We start from the raw sequence: 17,091 nt of genomic DNA on the forward strand, positions 1-17,091 counted from the left end.
GGACTGACAATGAGGCTCAAGAGAACTGGCAGAAGATAGAGAATACCTGGAGGGTTTGTTGCTTTTTCAATTCAGCCTTTAATAGGCCCTGTTAAATTGGCAGGCGTTTATATTACTGACCAGGTGTCTATTTTCCTGTAACATCAAAAGGTAAAGGCCATTGTTTTCCCTATGAATAAAAGTTGTTACAGTCAGGAAACAAATCATAGTTTGTCTACAACCATTTTGATTGTGAAGCTAATTGATTTTGGCTAGTAAAAACTTTATGTCTATAATCAAGTTTCAAAGAATAAAGTGTGTATACCTTCTATAGCATGTATAAAGAGACCAGGAACTATGCAGAGATTGAGGCAAACATTTGAACATATTTGTATTCTTCATATAGTTGTGTCTATAAATTATATGAAATCCATTTTTGTAGATACAGAGTATGAGATCTCTAGGCATAAAAATGCCTAAAATGCAATTGTATTTATTATCAGCTACCTGAACTTGTTTTTCTCCTTCCTAATACCGTCTTATATTTTTTTTTGGCTGAAACTGAGAGACAATACTAAATAATTTTCCTAAAGTATACCCATACAACTAAATGAAATCCATAGTGTAAATCAACCCTCTTCATCATCATGATATTAATGAGGAAGACAGGTTCTGAGCAACCATGTTGACTGGGCTATCTCTGTAGATAATCAAGTCCCTAAGAATGAAGACAGAGTAGAAATGGAGAATGTGAAAATGAAGCAATTATAACACCTTCTATCGATGAGTAAATGAGCAGAAAATCCATAGATGCAGAACAAGAAAATAGCACACTTCCTTCAATAGAACCATGTTAGTGTTGCTTGTTTTTGTATTTGTCTTGTTTTGTTTTGTTTTCCTAACAAGAGAAAGGAGGAGAAATTGAAGAATGATCTGGAAATGTAGGGAGGCTATTGATCACAACTGGAGGTTCAATTTTAACTCATTGTCATATAACTTAGTTGTTATTCAGGAAATAGGCTGAAAGACACTTGCAGATGAAAATTGTGGAGGCGGGAATGTTCTGAAGTTATCGGTGTAGCCAGGATCATCACTTTTAGCTGGCAAAAAGATGACCATTTCTATGGGAACATTAGCACATGAGTGACCTGACCATTGTAAGTCTCTTTATGATGGGCTTCTACATCCAGCTCAGGTGATATGCTGATCAATCTGCTTTACCACACCAGGCAAAACAAGTACTGAATTTCAACCAATGGTCACAGATCTCATATTGTCTCCTCCTTGCTGGTACTATTCTTTTCTCCTTGGCTCAACTGTTGCCTTTTAAAACTCTTCACTTAAAGCAGCCACTAGGCTTTTCCTTGGGTACAATGCAGAAGAGGAACACAATGATAGAAGTGGGTGCTTGTTATTTCAGGTACAGCTGGACAGGTGGGATGGGTGAGGGCAAAGCTACAAGGATATCAAGAGTAGAAATGGTGACGTCTGCCTTTGAAGCTACACAACTCCCTGCACAACCAAGTGAGTGGAGCTTTGAAAGCAATGCTGGTAAAAAAAAAAAAGTAACATAATATCAACTTAGTTAAGGCAAGATTCTCTGTGGGGAAGGAAAGGCCTTCAGCCTCTATTTGGCCCTGAGGCTCATTGAGAGAGACCTTTGCTGTACTTCAGTTGGGCTCAGAAAGACTCCTGCCCTCTCCCAGAGATTGGCCAGCAGTCAGTCTCTCTTATTCTGTGTTTTCTTACCATCTCTTCCCCTTTTTATCTGCTCTCCTCTGTTGTGCACATGGTCTCTTCCACTATGCCCTTCCCCACAGCCTTTTAAATGTGGAAATAAACAAAACAATAACATGATCAAGAGCTTACTAGTTTCTAGACCAAGTGCGGTGGCTTATACCCGTAAACCCAACACTTTGGGAAGCCAAGACAGGAGACTTGCTTGAGACCAGGAATTTTAGAGACCAGCTTAGGCAACATAGGAAAACCCCCCCTCTACAAAAACAAATTTTTTAAAATTAACTGAGTATAATGATGTACACTTGTAGTTTCCGCTACTCAGGAGGCTGAGGCTAGAGGATCCCTTGAGTCTAGGAGGTCAAGACTGCAACTAGCCACTGCACTCCAGCCTGGACGATAGAGAAAGACTCGGTCTCAAAAAAACAAAAACAAAAACAAAAAAAACTGGTTTCCAATGTAACAACTCCTTTATCTCAGAGTAGATGTACACATAGAATTGGAGGCTATTTTTTTCTTAATTACAATGTCTTAGCTCTTGTGAACTGAGTTTGCTGGTGTGGTTATGTCACTGTGGATAATGATTTTCTTGTTTCTTTACACAATGTTTATCAGCTTTTATTATGCTTCCTGTCCTGAGCATGCTCCCTGTTTTGTAAAACAACTGGGGAACACTGAGATTTTGCATATAATATCTGTGATGTCAGGCTTCTAAGGGATAAAGAAATACAAAGAACAGTGAGTGGACAGATTGAGTGGGGCTTTAAAAGCAATGCAGAGTAAAAAGATAATAGAATATATACTATAAAGACACACGCAAATGTATGTTTATTGCAGTACTGTTTACAATAGCAAAGACTTAGAACCAATCCAAATGCCCATCGATAATAGACTGGATAAAGACAATGTGCCACATATACAACATGGAATACTATTCACCCATAAGAAAGGATGATTTCATGTCCTTTACAAGGACATGGATGAAGATAGAAACCATCATTTCAGTAAACTAACACAGGAACAGAAAACTAAACACCACCTGTTCTCATTCATAAGTGAGAGTTGAACAGTGAGAACACATGGACACAGGGAGATGATCATCTCCCACTGGGGTCTGTCAGGGGTTGAGGGCAAGGGAAGGGAGAGTATTAGGACAAATACCTAACGCATGAGGGGCTTAAAACCTGGAGGTCAGGTTGGTGGGTACAGAAAACCACCATGGCACACGTATACCTATGTAACAAACCTGCATGTTCTGCACATGTATCCCAGATAAAAATTTTTACTTAAAGTAAAAATTTTTAAAAAAGAAAGATAATAGAATATTAACCTGATTAAGGCAAGATTTGTATGTTTTTAACATATATTCCCCATTAAAGATTACACATGTCCTTCTTAATGTTATTAACTTTGTCATGTATTAAGATGAACAGAAAGGCAATTCTATTATATGAATTTTTCTTATTCTTGTAACTTTCAAAAAGAAAAAAAAATAATAAAACAAATACACACTCAGCTCTCCCCAAAATAACCAAAACAAAAACAATCAGTGCAATAATACTTCTCAAAAGATGATAGTGCTGGCCTCACTATCAGAAGGCCTGCCAGCTTCCATTTATGCACTAGAAGTGCATTTAAAACTTTTATTCCCTGCATCTTGTCTTTAATGTTATTATAACTTCAATCCACTTCGTTGGCATTACCTGCTAGCAACATTCCATCTTCACATTTGGATGAGTGTGAACTTATCAAGGTGATGTATCTGTGATTTTCAGTGGAAATTTTGCTTAAAACTGGGTGCCTATTAGCAGTGACTCGCCTCCTTACCAAAGGAACAGGGTTTGCTGCCTGCTCAGCCACACAGACCCTTGGGGGGCTTCCTAGGCTGGGATGGGCTGCTGCAGTATCATCACACTTTCTTAGTTATAGCACAGAGGTATAGAGGCAGGAGGAACATACTTGCTGTGCAGTTTTCCTGATACCACACCCCAGGGTAGGTTAGCACTCATGGAAAATCAGTTTAAGATGAGAAACATTTCAAACATTTTTCCTTATTTTGTTCCCACGTGCAAATAGAATAATGCATTTTAAGTAACAAAGAACCCTTTAACAGCAAAACAAACCCAAAAAGATACTTCTCCTTAAAAGCCACTATCTACTTAGGATATTCTTCTTATATTAAATAAAAATACAAAGAGTAAAGTGTACTTAAAATCTCTCACAAAGATTGGAAATAAAGTCTTCAAAAAGTGAATCCGTACAATGGTACATGCCCGGGACGTAACTCATTATTATGGGAAAATGAGAATGATAGCACCATGGTACAGGTGAATCAGGATAAGAACAAGCTAATTGCATTAGGGCAGCTCTCAGAAAACAAGAATTTATTTTTTGTGTGACAAATATGCCTCAGTACAAAGTACACAAAGCATATTCTGACTGTTTCAGTGATATGCCAGCTTTATTTCAAGTGAAATAAATGAATTTTTAAAAGGTTATAAAAATGTATATGCTTTAAAAAAATTCTTTCAATAACCTGTTGGGTATCTGGAGTATCCATATATTGGAGGTCTTTGTTCTCATTCTACAAGGAAAATTGCCAAATCCACTCCAGAGTGCCAGGCTTAAAAAGGTGTTAAAGAGAGCCAGCCCGATTCCCTGAATTCCAATTTGGCTCACAATGAAAGGTAGAAAAATTACCTCGATGCATTTCAATGTTGCTTCTCCCATTGCAATAGACCTTATTTAATAGCTTATTACACTCAGAAAACAAAGCATATTCTAAGGAAAGAACTCACGGCTCCTGTCTCTTGACAGAACAGTCTCTTTGAATTCTTTTGTCGATTTCATAGATTTCTAACAAGCAGAGAATTGTTTTTTTTTAATCTGATTTTTTTTATGCCAGCAGCACTATTTCCTCCTCTGTAAGTAGGACAGATTCATGCTAGAAGCAACAATGGATGCTTCCCTGCTGAACTTGAGCATGGCAGATTAAGCTTCAAGCGGGCCGGTAAATGCCACCTCCCCACTTAACAAGACTGTTCAGAGCCAGGCATTTGGGGCCACGCTGTATTTGTTCCTGGAACTGCTGGCTGATGAACCACTGCTGTCTGAGGCGGCCAAGCAGCCCTGACTGAGCGAGCTGTGTGAAGACTCGACAGAGGCCTGGCAGGGCTGAGTGGGCATGCCTCATTGCCGGCGCTTCCAGGCAAATTCCTTGCCTCTAAATTGTGCCGGCCTCAGGACAGTTGCCTTGTACAATGCCTGGCAGAAAGTAGGCACTTTGCACATGTTTACTGACTATAAAAGAGAAAAATAGGGAGAGAAAAAAATCTGAGTTTAGAGATGCCTTTCAGACCTTACCAGATAAAATGCTGTGATTTCTGGCAAAGTGGTTAGGTGACACTGACATGGAAGAACAGCTAAGAGGTTAAAAAAAAAAAAAATAGGACGAGCAATGAACAAGCTAATAAAACACATGGAAACAAAATTAGTAGTAGCCAAAATCTTTAATTGATCAATTATATTTCAAAATATCTTTTGTTAGGATAATGGCACTTGCAATGTGATGTTTCTAAATGCCTTTTAGAGACCAGTGTGTTCCATAAAGAAAAATACACCTGTATCCAGAATTACAATTTTAAGAACCATTATTTAGATTGCTGTAAGGTATCTTAAAATGCAATTCAATTTGCTCCTCAGATATTGCGTGTCAAACTATAAAAGCAGAGCTACATTGTTGGCTTTCTCTTTTTTTTTGGCGTGGAAATAGTATCGAGAATCTGCCTGCTGATGTCAGAAACAGACCGAATCAAACCATACAAAAGCATGAATGTACTGTTCTCACATTTATGTCATTGATGGCTATTTTACTTGTTTGAATCTTAAATCTTTCACAACCACATGCGTATGTTTGTCATTTATCCCCTTTTCTCAGGTGCAAAGAAGGCTACCAAGGAGTCCGTTGTGATCAATTTCTGCCGAAAACTGATTCCATCTTATCGGATCCAAGTAGGTCAAGCATTTTTCTTCTCTCTAATGCAATATTTAGGCAGCCCTTATTCTATACGGTGGTTGTTAACTCAGCTGAAAGCTATATTTCAGTCTTGTGTCTCTGAAAGCTGCTGAAGGCAGAAACTGATGGCAGATGTTGGTGTTCAAAGCATGCTCAGAGCTGGCTCAGTCTAGGTCTTCTCTGACAGTGAGGCCTGGCCTACCAATTCCACCTTGAACCCCTGCTGGGAACTCCCAGAAACTGGGACCTCCTTAGCTCTCCCTCTACCCAGCCACCCAGGACCTCATTTCAAAAACAGGGATCTAGAAAGGTAAAAGAGCTGAAATAATGTTATGGAAACTACAGTGTTAAACTGCTTCTTATGCTTTGGTTGGTAATTTAAACCATATCTTACTAAAGTAAGAAAACGTGTATAAAATCATGTGAGAAGTTTTCAAAGAAGCTTTAAAAACTCCATTTTCCTTATTTATTTATTTATTAAAGTTTCTTTAATAAAAATAAACTTTGAAAACTCCATTTTTGGCAACACTGTTTGCAGATCAGTAATTACTGTCCTAAGGACAAATTACTTTTTTCTCCATTCATGAAAGACAATTGCGGACTAAAAAATATGGCTACTCATTATTTTCTGTTTGTATGTGAGTAAAAGTAACCTTTTATACTAAAATGCCCAATTCTGGTCAAATGTGAAATGTTTATCCTTTAAAGAATTCTCTGCTCTTTCAATAGCTGCTAGAATTGAATCATTACTCAAAAAGGGGGATTTTTATTGAATCAGCAATTTAGTTTAGTGAGGATAATAATAGGCATTTTGCAATTGTAAAGGCAAAGTTATGGCTTTCTGAATATCATACATACTGAATATACGTAACATAGACTTCAGCAAAATATTTTGTACTGACTACAGGCAGAGGTCGCCCTGCCTGTGTTTGTTCATTTTGCCGCATAATGAACATGTCTCGCCATCTTCCACTATCTTTACAAAATGTGTATTTTCATTTCCCCCCTGAATTTTTAGCTACATTTGCTTAAGTAAATGCAAAGTTATTTGAAAGAAAAAGGTTTTGTTTCATTTAATTTAAACTTCTATTTTATCTTGACAAAGCAACCCACCATACAGCAATTACTCTTTCTTTGCAAATTTAGCTTTCCTTGAGAAAAGTGAAGGTTGCCACAGGGATATCTCTATTTCCTGAAAGGTGAGGCACGGTTCTCTAGGAATTACCCAGAAAGGATGGTGTTACTGGAGTTTTTGGTATCTTATTTATGAAGTGATTTGGTCTGCTTGCTAAGATGTTATCTGAAAGGGTATTCATGGTTATGGTGTTAGATATATATTTGGCATATTAGGAATCTTGCATAAAATAATGGGCTTGCTGAGTCCTTTCTTTTTCTTTCTCTTTCTCTTTCATTCCCACTTTTCCTAATGTATCTAATTTTCCTCTTTGTTTTTCTTTCTCTTTTCTTTTTTATCCCTTTTCTTTTACTATTTATCTTTCTTCATCATTTTGTTTCCTTTAATACTTTTTCCCTCCCTCGCTCCCTTCCCTCCTTCCTCCCTTTTTCCCTCCTTCCTCCCTTCCTTCCTCTTTTCTTTTCTCCCTCCCTCCCTCCTTCCCTTCTTTCCTTCTTTCCTCCTTTGCTTTCTTTTCATATATGGCTGTGGAATAGCTATTGAGTAAGGCTCCAAAGGGCAAGGCCTTGCATATGGTACAAAGTGGGTAAAAAACTCTTTAAATAATATAATCAAATTTTAGCATCCATTTAGATATCATAGTTCATCATTGCAAGAGTGGAGGATGGGTCCACCATAATGACTGTTCTCTCCTCATAGAACAAAATGATCCCATGGTTACAGTCACTATCTCTGAAAACGTATTTCTATTTCTATTAAATTACTATTAAAATTATAGCTGTGTGAGCCAGGCACGGTGGCTCATGCCTATAATTACAGCACTTTGGGAGGCAAAGATTCTTGAGGTCAGTAGGGTTCGAGACCAGCCTGGCCAACGTGGTGAAACCCCGTATCTACCAAAAATACAAAAATTAGCTGGGTGTCATGGTAGGTGCTTGTAGTCTCAGCTACCTCGGGAAGCTGAGGCAAGATAATTGCTTAAACACAGGAGGGAAGGTTGCAGTGAGCTGAGGTCAAGACACCGTACTCCAGCCTGGGTGACAAAGCAAAAAAAGAAAGAAAGAAAAAAGAGAAGAAAAGTATAGCTCTCTGAAGTGTTTCTATTAAGTGAAATTGCAAGATAGAAAATTATTTTGATATAAAATTGCAAAAGGAACATACTTTGGCCCAAATGTAGAAAAGAAATATACTAAAATGTTGAAAGGATATGGAATTTTATGAAATTGTTTTCCTATTTCTCCAGTTTTCTGTAAAATGGTATTTTTTTTGAGTCAAAATGCCAGAATTCTTTGAAATTTTTTAAAAAAGAATAAGCACGGAGAACCCGTGGATGAGTCCCTGAGACAAAAGCATTATGTCTTCCATTCATCCATGCACACATGCATTTCCTTAGGTAATTGTTAATTCATTTCATCAGTATTTTCTGAGCATCCACCAAAAGCCACCTAATCGGTCAGGTTCTGTTAATACAAAGGTGTGCAAACAGGATTTAGACTCTGAGGATCCCACAGATTAGTGAGGGAGAAAAACATGTGGATATATAAACATGGGGATAAATTTGGTGTAACATTTACCCCTTTCTGACCTTAGCATATTTGATTTGGCTCCCAGGCCTCAGCAATTTTAACTGGGATTATAGGCGTGAGCCACTGTGCTCAGCTCACACAGTTGTAATTTTAATAGCAATTTAATGGAAGTAGAAATGGGTTTTCAGGGACAGTGACTATAACCATGGGATCCTTTTGTTCTATGAGGAGTGAACAGACATTATGGTGGACCCATCCTCCACTCTTGCAGGGATGAACTATGATATCTAAATGGATGATTTCACCTGAGCAATAGTGAAATGCTTATACCTATAAGCATTATTGTTAATATAGATCGACAGAGTCAATGCCAGATGATGTCAGCCCACTTCCCATATTCATCACTATAATCATTACTAATATGTGTTTAAATGATACAGATGCCAGGCACCGTGCCAAAAGCTTTACATGGATTATTTTAGTAAGCCCCCCAATCACAGTTTAGTAAGGAGAGTGCTGACAATTGCCCACATTTTATAGATGAGGAAATTAGACCTCAGGGATGCTAAGTAAACTTGCTCAAGGTCATACAGTTAGTTAATGCTAGAGTTTAACTTCCATGCCAAATGACTCTAGGACCTGAGCTCCCAACTGCAGGGCGCCTTCCTCCCTCCCCTACAAGCCTCCCTTCTCTAGTTATTTTCAACAGGACATTTATCACTCTAAATTCCATTGACTGAAACTCAATGACCTGCGGCAAACATTATTCTAAGGAACAATATTTGCACAATTTTCATATCTTAATGCAGCAACTTGAGCTTCCATAGAGATTTAAATCCCTAATGAAATTTTCTTGTCAAAATTCTTGCTGAAGGATTGTTTAATTTGCTGCTCATGATATCTTCAGAATGACTCTGGGCTCGGGAAATAAGCTTCCATTCAGTACTCTCCCCTCCGTTTTTCTTCTTGTCTCCTCTCTTCTCTCCATTCCTTCTTCCTTCCTTTCTCTCTCTCTCTCTGTCTGTCCAATGCATACTTTTGCTGAGTGAAATCCCCATTAACAGGGGGTGAGAATCCCCTGCTTTTTTCTTCTCTCCCAGGCAATGCAAAGTTGGTCAGAAATGTGTACCTTTTACACTAAATTTTAAAAATAAAATAAAATCTTTTTTTTTTTTTTTTTTTTTTTTTTTTTTCACCATGTTTTTGTTACCCACGCTGGAGTAACGAGAGCAATGGCGCGATCTCGGCTCACCGCAACCTCCGCCTCCTGGGTTCAGGCAATTCTCCTGCCTCAGCCTCCTGAGTAGCTGGGATTACAGGCACATGCCACTATGCCCAGCTAATTTTTTGTATTTTTAGTAGAGATAGGGTTTCACCATGTTGACCAGGATGGTCTCGATCTCTTGACCTTGTGATCCACCCACCTCGGCCTCCCAAAGTGCTGGGATTACAGGCGTGAGCCACCGCGCCCGGCCATAATAAAATCTTAAATGACCTATATTTAGGAAAATGATGCAAAGATGTCACTGTGAGAGCCTTAAAGGCTTAAATGACTATTTCAAAAACTCATCCCCTCTGCTTTCTTTTCAATTCCAAGAACCTAGAGCTAACTCCATTCAGGAACACATTTACGTAAGATTACATATGTGTAATCTTATATAAGATTACACAATCTTATAAAGTGTTTCAATGACAGTTTTTATAAAAACATCTAATGCACCAATCTGTCAGATTGATCAAACCCTCCTATGGATTCAATGTACCTCAAGTTGCATTCACATCATGAGGCTGAATAGCAAGCAGGGGTTCAGAAGGTACGTAGTGAGTGACTCAGACTTTGGTCAGAGTCAAGAGGAAGTGACCTTCTGTGGAGCAGCCAGCATCAGCTAATGTAGCATTTTTGAAGGACATATTTCTGCCCCCTGCCTCCTATGCTACCAGTGTACCCAGGGATGGCAGCAGTAAGCTTCCCAGAAGCTGAGTTGTAGACCCCTGCCCTGTTCTTCCTTCCTTACTACCCATTCCCACCCAGTGCAGTTACCATCCCCAGCCTTGAAGCAGAGTTAGATGGAGCTGAACTATGTGTTGGTCAGAACTATGAGCCAGCCAAGGATTTTCTGCATCTCCTCTCTCATGATCACGTGCCAAGCTGAGTTCTCTTCAAGATGCTGACATAATCACCGACCGATGGAAGCGTGGGGGCTGCTGCAGAGAATAGACTCAGAACAGAATCAAACAATGGGGTCAGGTAGAGAAGACGCCCATTGGAAGCAAGGGCGCACCTCCTCACACACAGCTGGAGGCAGCCATTTCTACACTGACCTATGCCTTTCTCTACCTGTCAGAATCCAGTACTTAGCATCTTCCTGGCTGTGACAGCAGGCTTGAGTCTGCAGGCTCAAGCTCTGGCAAGCACTGTATAGAGCTTAAACTCTTGGAGTAATCTAGCCCTTCCATGGAAGGAAGGAGCATCACTTCCATCACATATCCATATGTACTGATTTACATTCCTACTCTGTTTCTTTGCATCTTGGAAGCAGGCTCTGTTCTCATAGCACCTGGAATGATGCTAGGACCCTGGTCTGGATGTGATTCAGGGGAAGACTAGTGAAGAAGATGATATGAGTTTAGACTTCCCATCAGCCCAAACTGGACTTGTGTGCCTCGACTTTCCAGGAAGAACCACTTCACAAGTCCATAAAGAAAAGAAAAGAACAATCTTCTAGAGAGTGTGGTTCTAGGCCAAGAGAGAGCATCAGGTAGGAAAATAAATTCATAAACACAGCCCTACTTCCAAAGGTCTTCAGAGACAATCAAATCATGTCCAAGCTTGGTCTCCTTCCTCATGTTGCCAGGGATTGTCACTCCCAGGACCTAGACCATCAGGTTCAGAGCAAAGTGATGCTGCTTTGCCATATGTGTCACAGTGAAGGAAGAAACATTGAGAACAGCATGGAAAAGCCAATGTCTGCCAGGAGCCTGGGCAGACATTTGTGAAGCATATACAAGGAGATTTTCCTGAAGATTATTAACAGGAAGTTTTCCCCCAAAAGACCTATGTTTTGTACTCTTGCCTTTCTCAGTTGTATTTAATATTTAGGAACATGTGTTTTGTGTGTCAACAATTAGGTGATAGGGTGAAACAGAAGGTGCTCTGAATTGGAAGTGAAAGGGTTTTGGTTCTGCGTGGTGTGGCCTTTGGCAAATCACAGTTTATTTGGACCTTGGTTTCTCCAAGAGTTTAAGCTCTATACAGTGCCTTCCAGAGCTTGAAACCAAGGTTCATCTGTAGAACAATTCCATAGGCATTCTGCTTAAAGAAAGTGACAGTCGTCAGTAGAGCAGGCTGTCCTTGCAAGCCATTCAGAAAGGGAGTTCAGTGTACCACGAAAATAGTGTATTTCTTCACTCACTCATTCATTCATTTCCCCAGTTAATTAAGTACATATAACATACACTGTGCTTTGGATCCAAACAACAAGAATCACAGATCCTATTGTCTTAATCCATTTGGGCTACTATGGCAAAATACCGTTAACTAGGTGACTTATGAACAACAGAACTTTATTTCTCACTTGTGTGAATGTTAGGAAGTCAATATCAAGGTGCTGGCAGATTCAGTGTTTACTGTGAGCAGTTTTCTCATAGAGGGTGCATTCTCTGTGTCCTTACATTGCAGAAGGCATGAGACAGCTCTCTGGGCCTCTTTTGTTAGGACTTGAATCCTATTCATGAGGATTTTTTCCTCCTGACCCAGCACCTCCCAGAGGCCTAGCCTCTTACTAACACCACATTAAGGATTAGGTTTCTACATAAGAATTTTGGTGGGACATAAACATTCAGACCATGGCATCTACCATCAGTAAACTCACAGTGTAGTTAACTGTGTTTATTGGCATTGACTTTCAGACTACAAAGGATGTGATGTCTGCAAGATATTGAAATGTTTTCTTCCTTCACTCATTCAAAATCTTATTAATAGTTTTGACATTGGACAAGTTGTATAACATTAATAAACCCTGGCTTTCTTCTTTATAAATTAAGATACTCTAATCTGTAACATATATAGCTGTTGCTAAGATGAAATAAAATACTCCAGAGCATGTTATGCTTGCGACATTGTGAGAGCTCCATAAATATTATCATCATTATTATTTTTGTTGTTTTAACTGTCATCTTGATTATTACGCAGTGTACAAGGCACTGAGACAGGTGCTTCCAGGGATTAAAAGTCATGCAGCCTATTACCTGGCCTCGAGTATCTCCAGTTGTACCAAGGAAGTAAAAATGCACAAAGAAGTACAAATAAGGACACGCACCAAAGACACGATTGCTAAGAACATATAAAAATGGAGAGGTGATAAAAGTTCACCTAAAGTGAAAAGAGAGATCTGGGTTACACAGGAAAGGATTTCTCTAGGAGAGAAGATGCAGCGAGCTATTCACACAGGGTGTGTATCCACGAACTGTTGTACAAGCTGCACACTGCCCAACTTCACTGGTATCATTTATACTAAAGTGTGAAGGGCCTTCTGTGGAGAAGGGCAACATGGTCCTGGGAAGGACATTTCCATGAATAAATTAGATAGAGAAAAAGCAGATTCTTGAGGACACAAAGCAGAAACTAATTACCACTTTCCCTTGGTCTGTTAATCCATGCCGAAGGAAGTGTGTATCTTCCAGACTGGGGTCTGCTGGGAATACTTAAATCTGCTAAGCTACTCTGCCTTCCAGGAGCCATAAAAACTATGTTAGCAGAATGGATTTATATATAAAATTTGTTACTCTTACTACAGTCTTTCTGGCTTGGCATGAGAAGGCGTAAGAGAGAATTATCTGATTTTGACCACGTCACCATGAATCTCACAAAACCTATTAATTCAATCAGGTTGTGGCATTTTTATATATTTGATTGCTAATATCTTCAAGTCTTCGATTTTAGATTGTATAAACACCAATCTTTTATCAATCATGTGTGCAAACATATGATTTCTAGATACTATAAAAATAATTTCACTTACAAGAAAGGAAAAATTTCCCGTGGGTACGTGATTCAGAGATAACAACCGGTAATTAATTTGTGCATACTACTCCAAATCTTTTATACTTTTTTTTTTCTGTGGCATACATATGTATTTATTTTATTGGTTTGTTTTTTAGAGGCAGGGTCTTGCTTGTCACCCAGGCTAGGGTGCAATGGCATGATCTTGGCTCCCTGCAGCCTCAACTTTCTGGGCTCAAGTGATTCTCTTGCCTCAGCCTCTCAAGTAACTGGGACTACACGTGCCTGCCACCACACTTGGCTACTTTAAAAAAAAAAAAAAAAGTTTATAAAGACAGGGTATTGCTATGTTGCCCAGGCTGGTCTTGAACTCCTGGCCTCAGGAGATCCTCTCATCTCAGCCTCCCAAAGTGCTGGGATTACAGACTTGAGCCACAGTGCCAGACTTGTATTTGCTTTTAACCATTACATTGAAAAGCAGGCCTCATAGGGCCAGTGGGAAGCACAGGTGCCCTTGCCTCTCCCAGCACCAGTGTTTGGGTCTGTGTGCCCAGCTTGCTAACCGCAGTTTTTCCTGTTGGCCCTGGCTCACTGGGGGTCCACTCTACCCAGGAAGTTGGATTGTTCTTCTGCCCTCCCAGGGGAACTGTTGGGCGGGTCTGAAGACAGCTTCCAGCTGGTTCTCAGTTCTACTGTGTGGCCCACAGCTAGTCCACAGGACATGTTCACTGCATTGTCTCAATGTGTCCTGGGACAGCTGGTTATTCAGAAGCCTCTGTCAACAGACTGTCAGGATCAAAGATGACACTTCCTCTCTCTCATCTCTCTTTTGTTCTTTTTATATTTTCAAAGTCAGAGAGGGAGATCAAATGTTATGGAATGGTTCTAGATTATCTAATTATTTCCTTTATAAATTCCACGTGCGGTGATTTGTCTCATACTTCATTATCTATTATTCATTATATTGACACCTTAATCAAATCTGAGATACAAGAAATTAAATATTCATCTATTTTTACACAATATATTCATTTGCCTTACAAAATTAGGGTTGGCTGGGTGCTCACACCTGTCGTATGAGCACTTTGGGAAGTCAAGGTGTGAGTATTACTTGAGCCCATGAGTTGGATGTCAGCCCGAGCAACATAGGGAGACCTTGTTTCCCGGAAAAAAAAAAAAAAAAAAAAATGTTAGCCAGCCATGGCTGTGTGCATCTGTAGTCCCAGCCACTTGGGAAGCTGAAACTGGAGGATCGCTTAAGTTCAGGAGTTCAAGGCTGCAGTGAGTTGTGATTGTGCCACTGCACTCCAGCCTGGGTGACATAGTGAGATCCTGTCTCAATTAAAAAAAAAAAAGAAGAACACCACCAGGATTATACTATCCATATTTTGTAACGTCTACTTCGTGCTCAATATATTGTGAGCTTTTTACCACGGAATTTTTATAATTTTATATTCTTTTAAACTATTGTTTTAAAGGCTATACTATTATAAGTACTTAACAAAAATTATTTTACCAGTCATCCATGAAGGGCCATTTAGAGAGTTTCCAATTTTGCCTGATTACAGCGATTGACAAGTGTTATGCAATAGGTCTCTGTACCTTGATATCAAAATGATTTCTTGGGGATAAATTCCTAGCTTTTGATATATTTTGATAACTTTTTCTCCAGAAATATTATATCAATTTACAGTTCCATGAGTGAAAAGTAAAATGGATTTTACTTGTTTCTTTACCAACATTGAATAGTATTGTTTTAATTGCTAATTGTGCAGGGAAAATTTATACCACTAATATTTTATATTGCACCTTGACTACCAGCAATATTGAATGCTTTTTTCATTTGTGTGTTGGTTAGTTTCATTTCTACCTTTATGAATTTTTAATTATTTTCCTTTGCTCACTTTGAAATACTATATTTCAGTCTTATTTAAAAGAGTTTTTTATTTTGATAATAATAAAACTATTCACTATCATACAATTTTCCAGATTGCTCTTTGATTTATTATTTATAATATTTTTTAAAGCACACAAAAGTTTTGCTTTTATAGAGTCAAATCTATTTAGTTATTTTAGAAAAATAGTTCATGTGGGCTAATGCTAGCCTTAGCCTAAGAATAAAATGAATGAATAGTAATTAAGCTATTCAATTTTATTATATTTCTTCTGAAATGCATGTTAGTATGTAGTTTTATATTAAGAGTAATTTGTTTAAAAATACATTAATTTTTCCAACAGAATTTATTGAATAATCTGACATTTCTTGATGATTCACAAAGATAAATTAATTATATTATCTCTAATTACACATATTTGGTGCTGTTTATGGACTTTCTACTCTGCAGAGAGAGGCACCACTATGAGAATATTTAATTTTAAGAGAATTGTGGTTTACATTTGGTTATATTATTTCCTCAGTTAAAAATATATAATTGGTTAAATATGCTTCAACCCTGTATTGATTTGAATTTGATTGCATATGCGTTTTAGAATAATATCTTATGCTTTGAAAAACAACCGCTGTATGATATTATATACATTGTAGGATTCAAAGCAGTATGTATGGTATGACTAGGCTGTCCATATAACTTATCATCTAAACTAGGATACTTGGAGAGCAAAAAGCAGAGCTATGAATAATTATACTGGAATAAAAAATCTGAGGCAAAACTATACACTTACCCAAATTTGTAACATAAACATGTATATACTTAACTATATTGGCTTAAAAAAAAAAAACTTGAAGGCAATGCATTATAAAATATGGTAGGATTGAACAGTTTTTTCAGTATCTTTTGTATAGTCTCCCAATTTTCTGCAACACATTTGTATTTATTATTATATTTCTTTTTAATTATTATTTTACATTTAATAAATATTAAAAGAATGACAATAACAACAAATGCTTTCTTGATGATTACTGCCAGGCACTGATCTAAGCATTTTACAAATAATCCTCACACAGTTTTGTAAGGTAGTTTAAATTAATTCCCACTATAATGTATGGAAACAGAAAAATAAATAAATAAATAAAGAGAAAATAAAATAAAATAATTTGTCCAAGGATACACGCTTCGTAAATGGAAGTGCTGAAATTTTAAACCCACTTGGTATACAGCTTAAAAAAATAGAACATGAAGAAGCATTACTAACATCGAGAGAATTCCCATAGCGTTCTAATTATGATTCCTCACATTGCTTCTCTTCCTTTGAGCATCATTATTTTTGATGTGACTTTTCATACTGTTCTGCTGTATTAGGATTTGTGGTGTCTTCTAACAAATTGTAATATGGGTTCCCGTGTAAAACTTGTGGGCTTGGAGGGAGGAGGGTTTTATTTAGTTTTCTTCACAGTTGCGACTTTAGTTTCAGGCAGAGTAGGGAAGGCTTTGCTCAAAGCCACCTTGCTCAGACGTGCCCTGAGGTGATGTTCTGTGTTCATCTGGTAAGCAGGAATTTGCTGTTTGGAGACCTCCACTCTGCTCATACCATGACTCCCTAGAGAGACAGTCCTGGCAGTGTTTTTGGTCTCTGCTTATAGGGCACCTACAGCTAATGTTGGTAGTCATCTCATGACCATGGCTACTGGCTCAAGAAGGTGTAAAGTCCAGGACAGGTGCCTAAGTTTCACCACTCTCTGCCACCCCCCACCGCCTCCCTTTGCTCTCATCCTCTCCATTTGAGCAATCTTAATAGG

At 38.4% G+C, this 17,091-nt stretch overlaps 1 protein-coding gene across 5 annotated transcripts in view; it reads left to right on the top strand.

Annotated features, from left to right (window-relative positions):
* NRG3 (neuregulin 3) overlaps nucleotides 1-17,091 on the top strand; it is a 1,102,351-nt gene that overhangs the window by 852,926 nt on the left and 232,334 nt on the right. For all 5 annotated transcript variants that reach the window (XM_017504978.2, XM_037730106.1, XM_017504981.2 and 2 more), the window contains exon 3: nucleotides 5,654-5,727. In XM_017504978.2, coding sequence (XP_017360467.1) covers nucleotides 5,654-5,727 — 74 coding nt within the window. The remainder of the gene's footprint in view (nucleotides 1-5,653; nucleotides 5,728-17,091) is intronic.

The sequence above is a fragment of the Cebus imitator genome, unplaced genomic scaffold, assembly GCF_001604975.1.
Source record: "Cebus imitator isolate Cc_AM_T3 unplaced genomic scaffold, Cebus_imitator-1.0 Scaffold330, whole genome shotgun sequence".
Taxonomy (NCBI): domain Eukaryota; kingdom Metazoa; phylum Chordata; class Mammalia; order Primates; family Cebidae; genus Cebus; species Cebus imitator.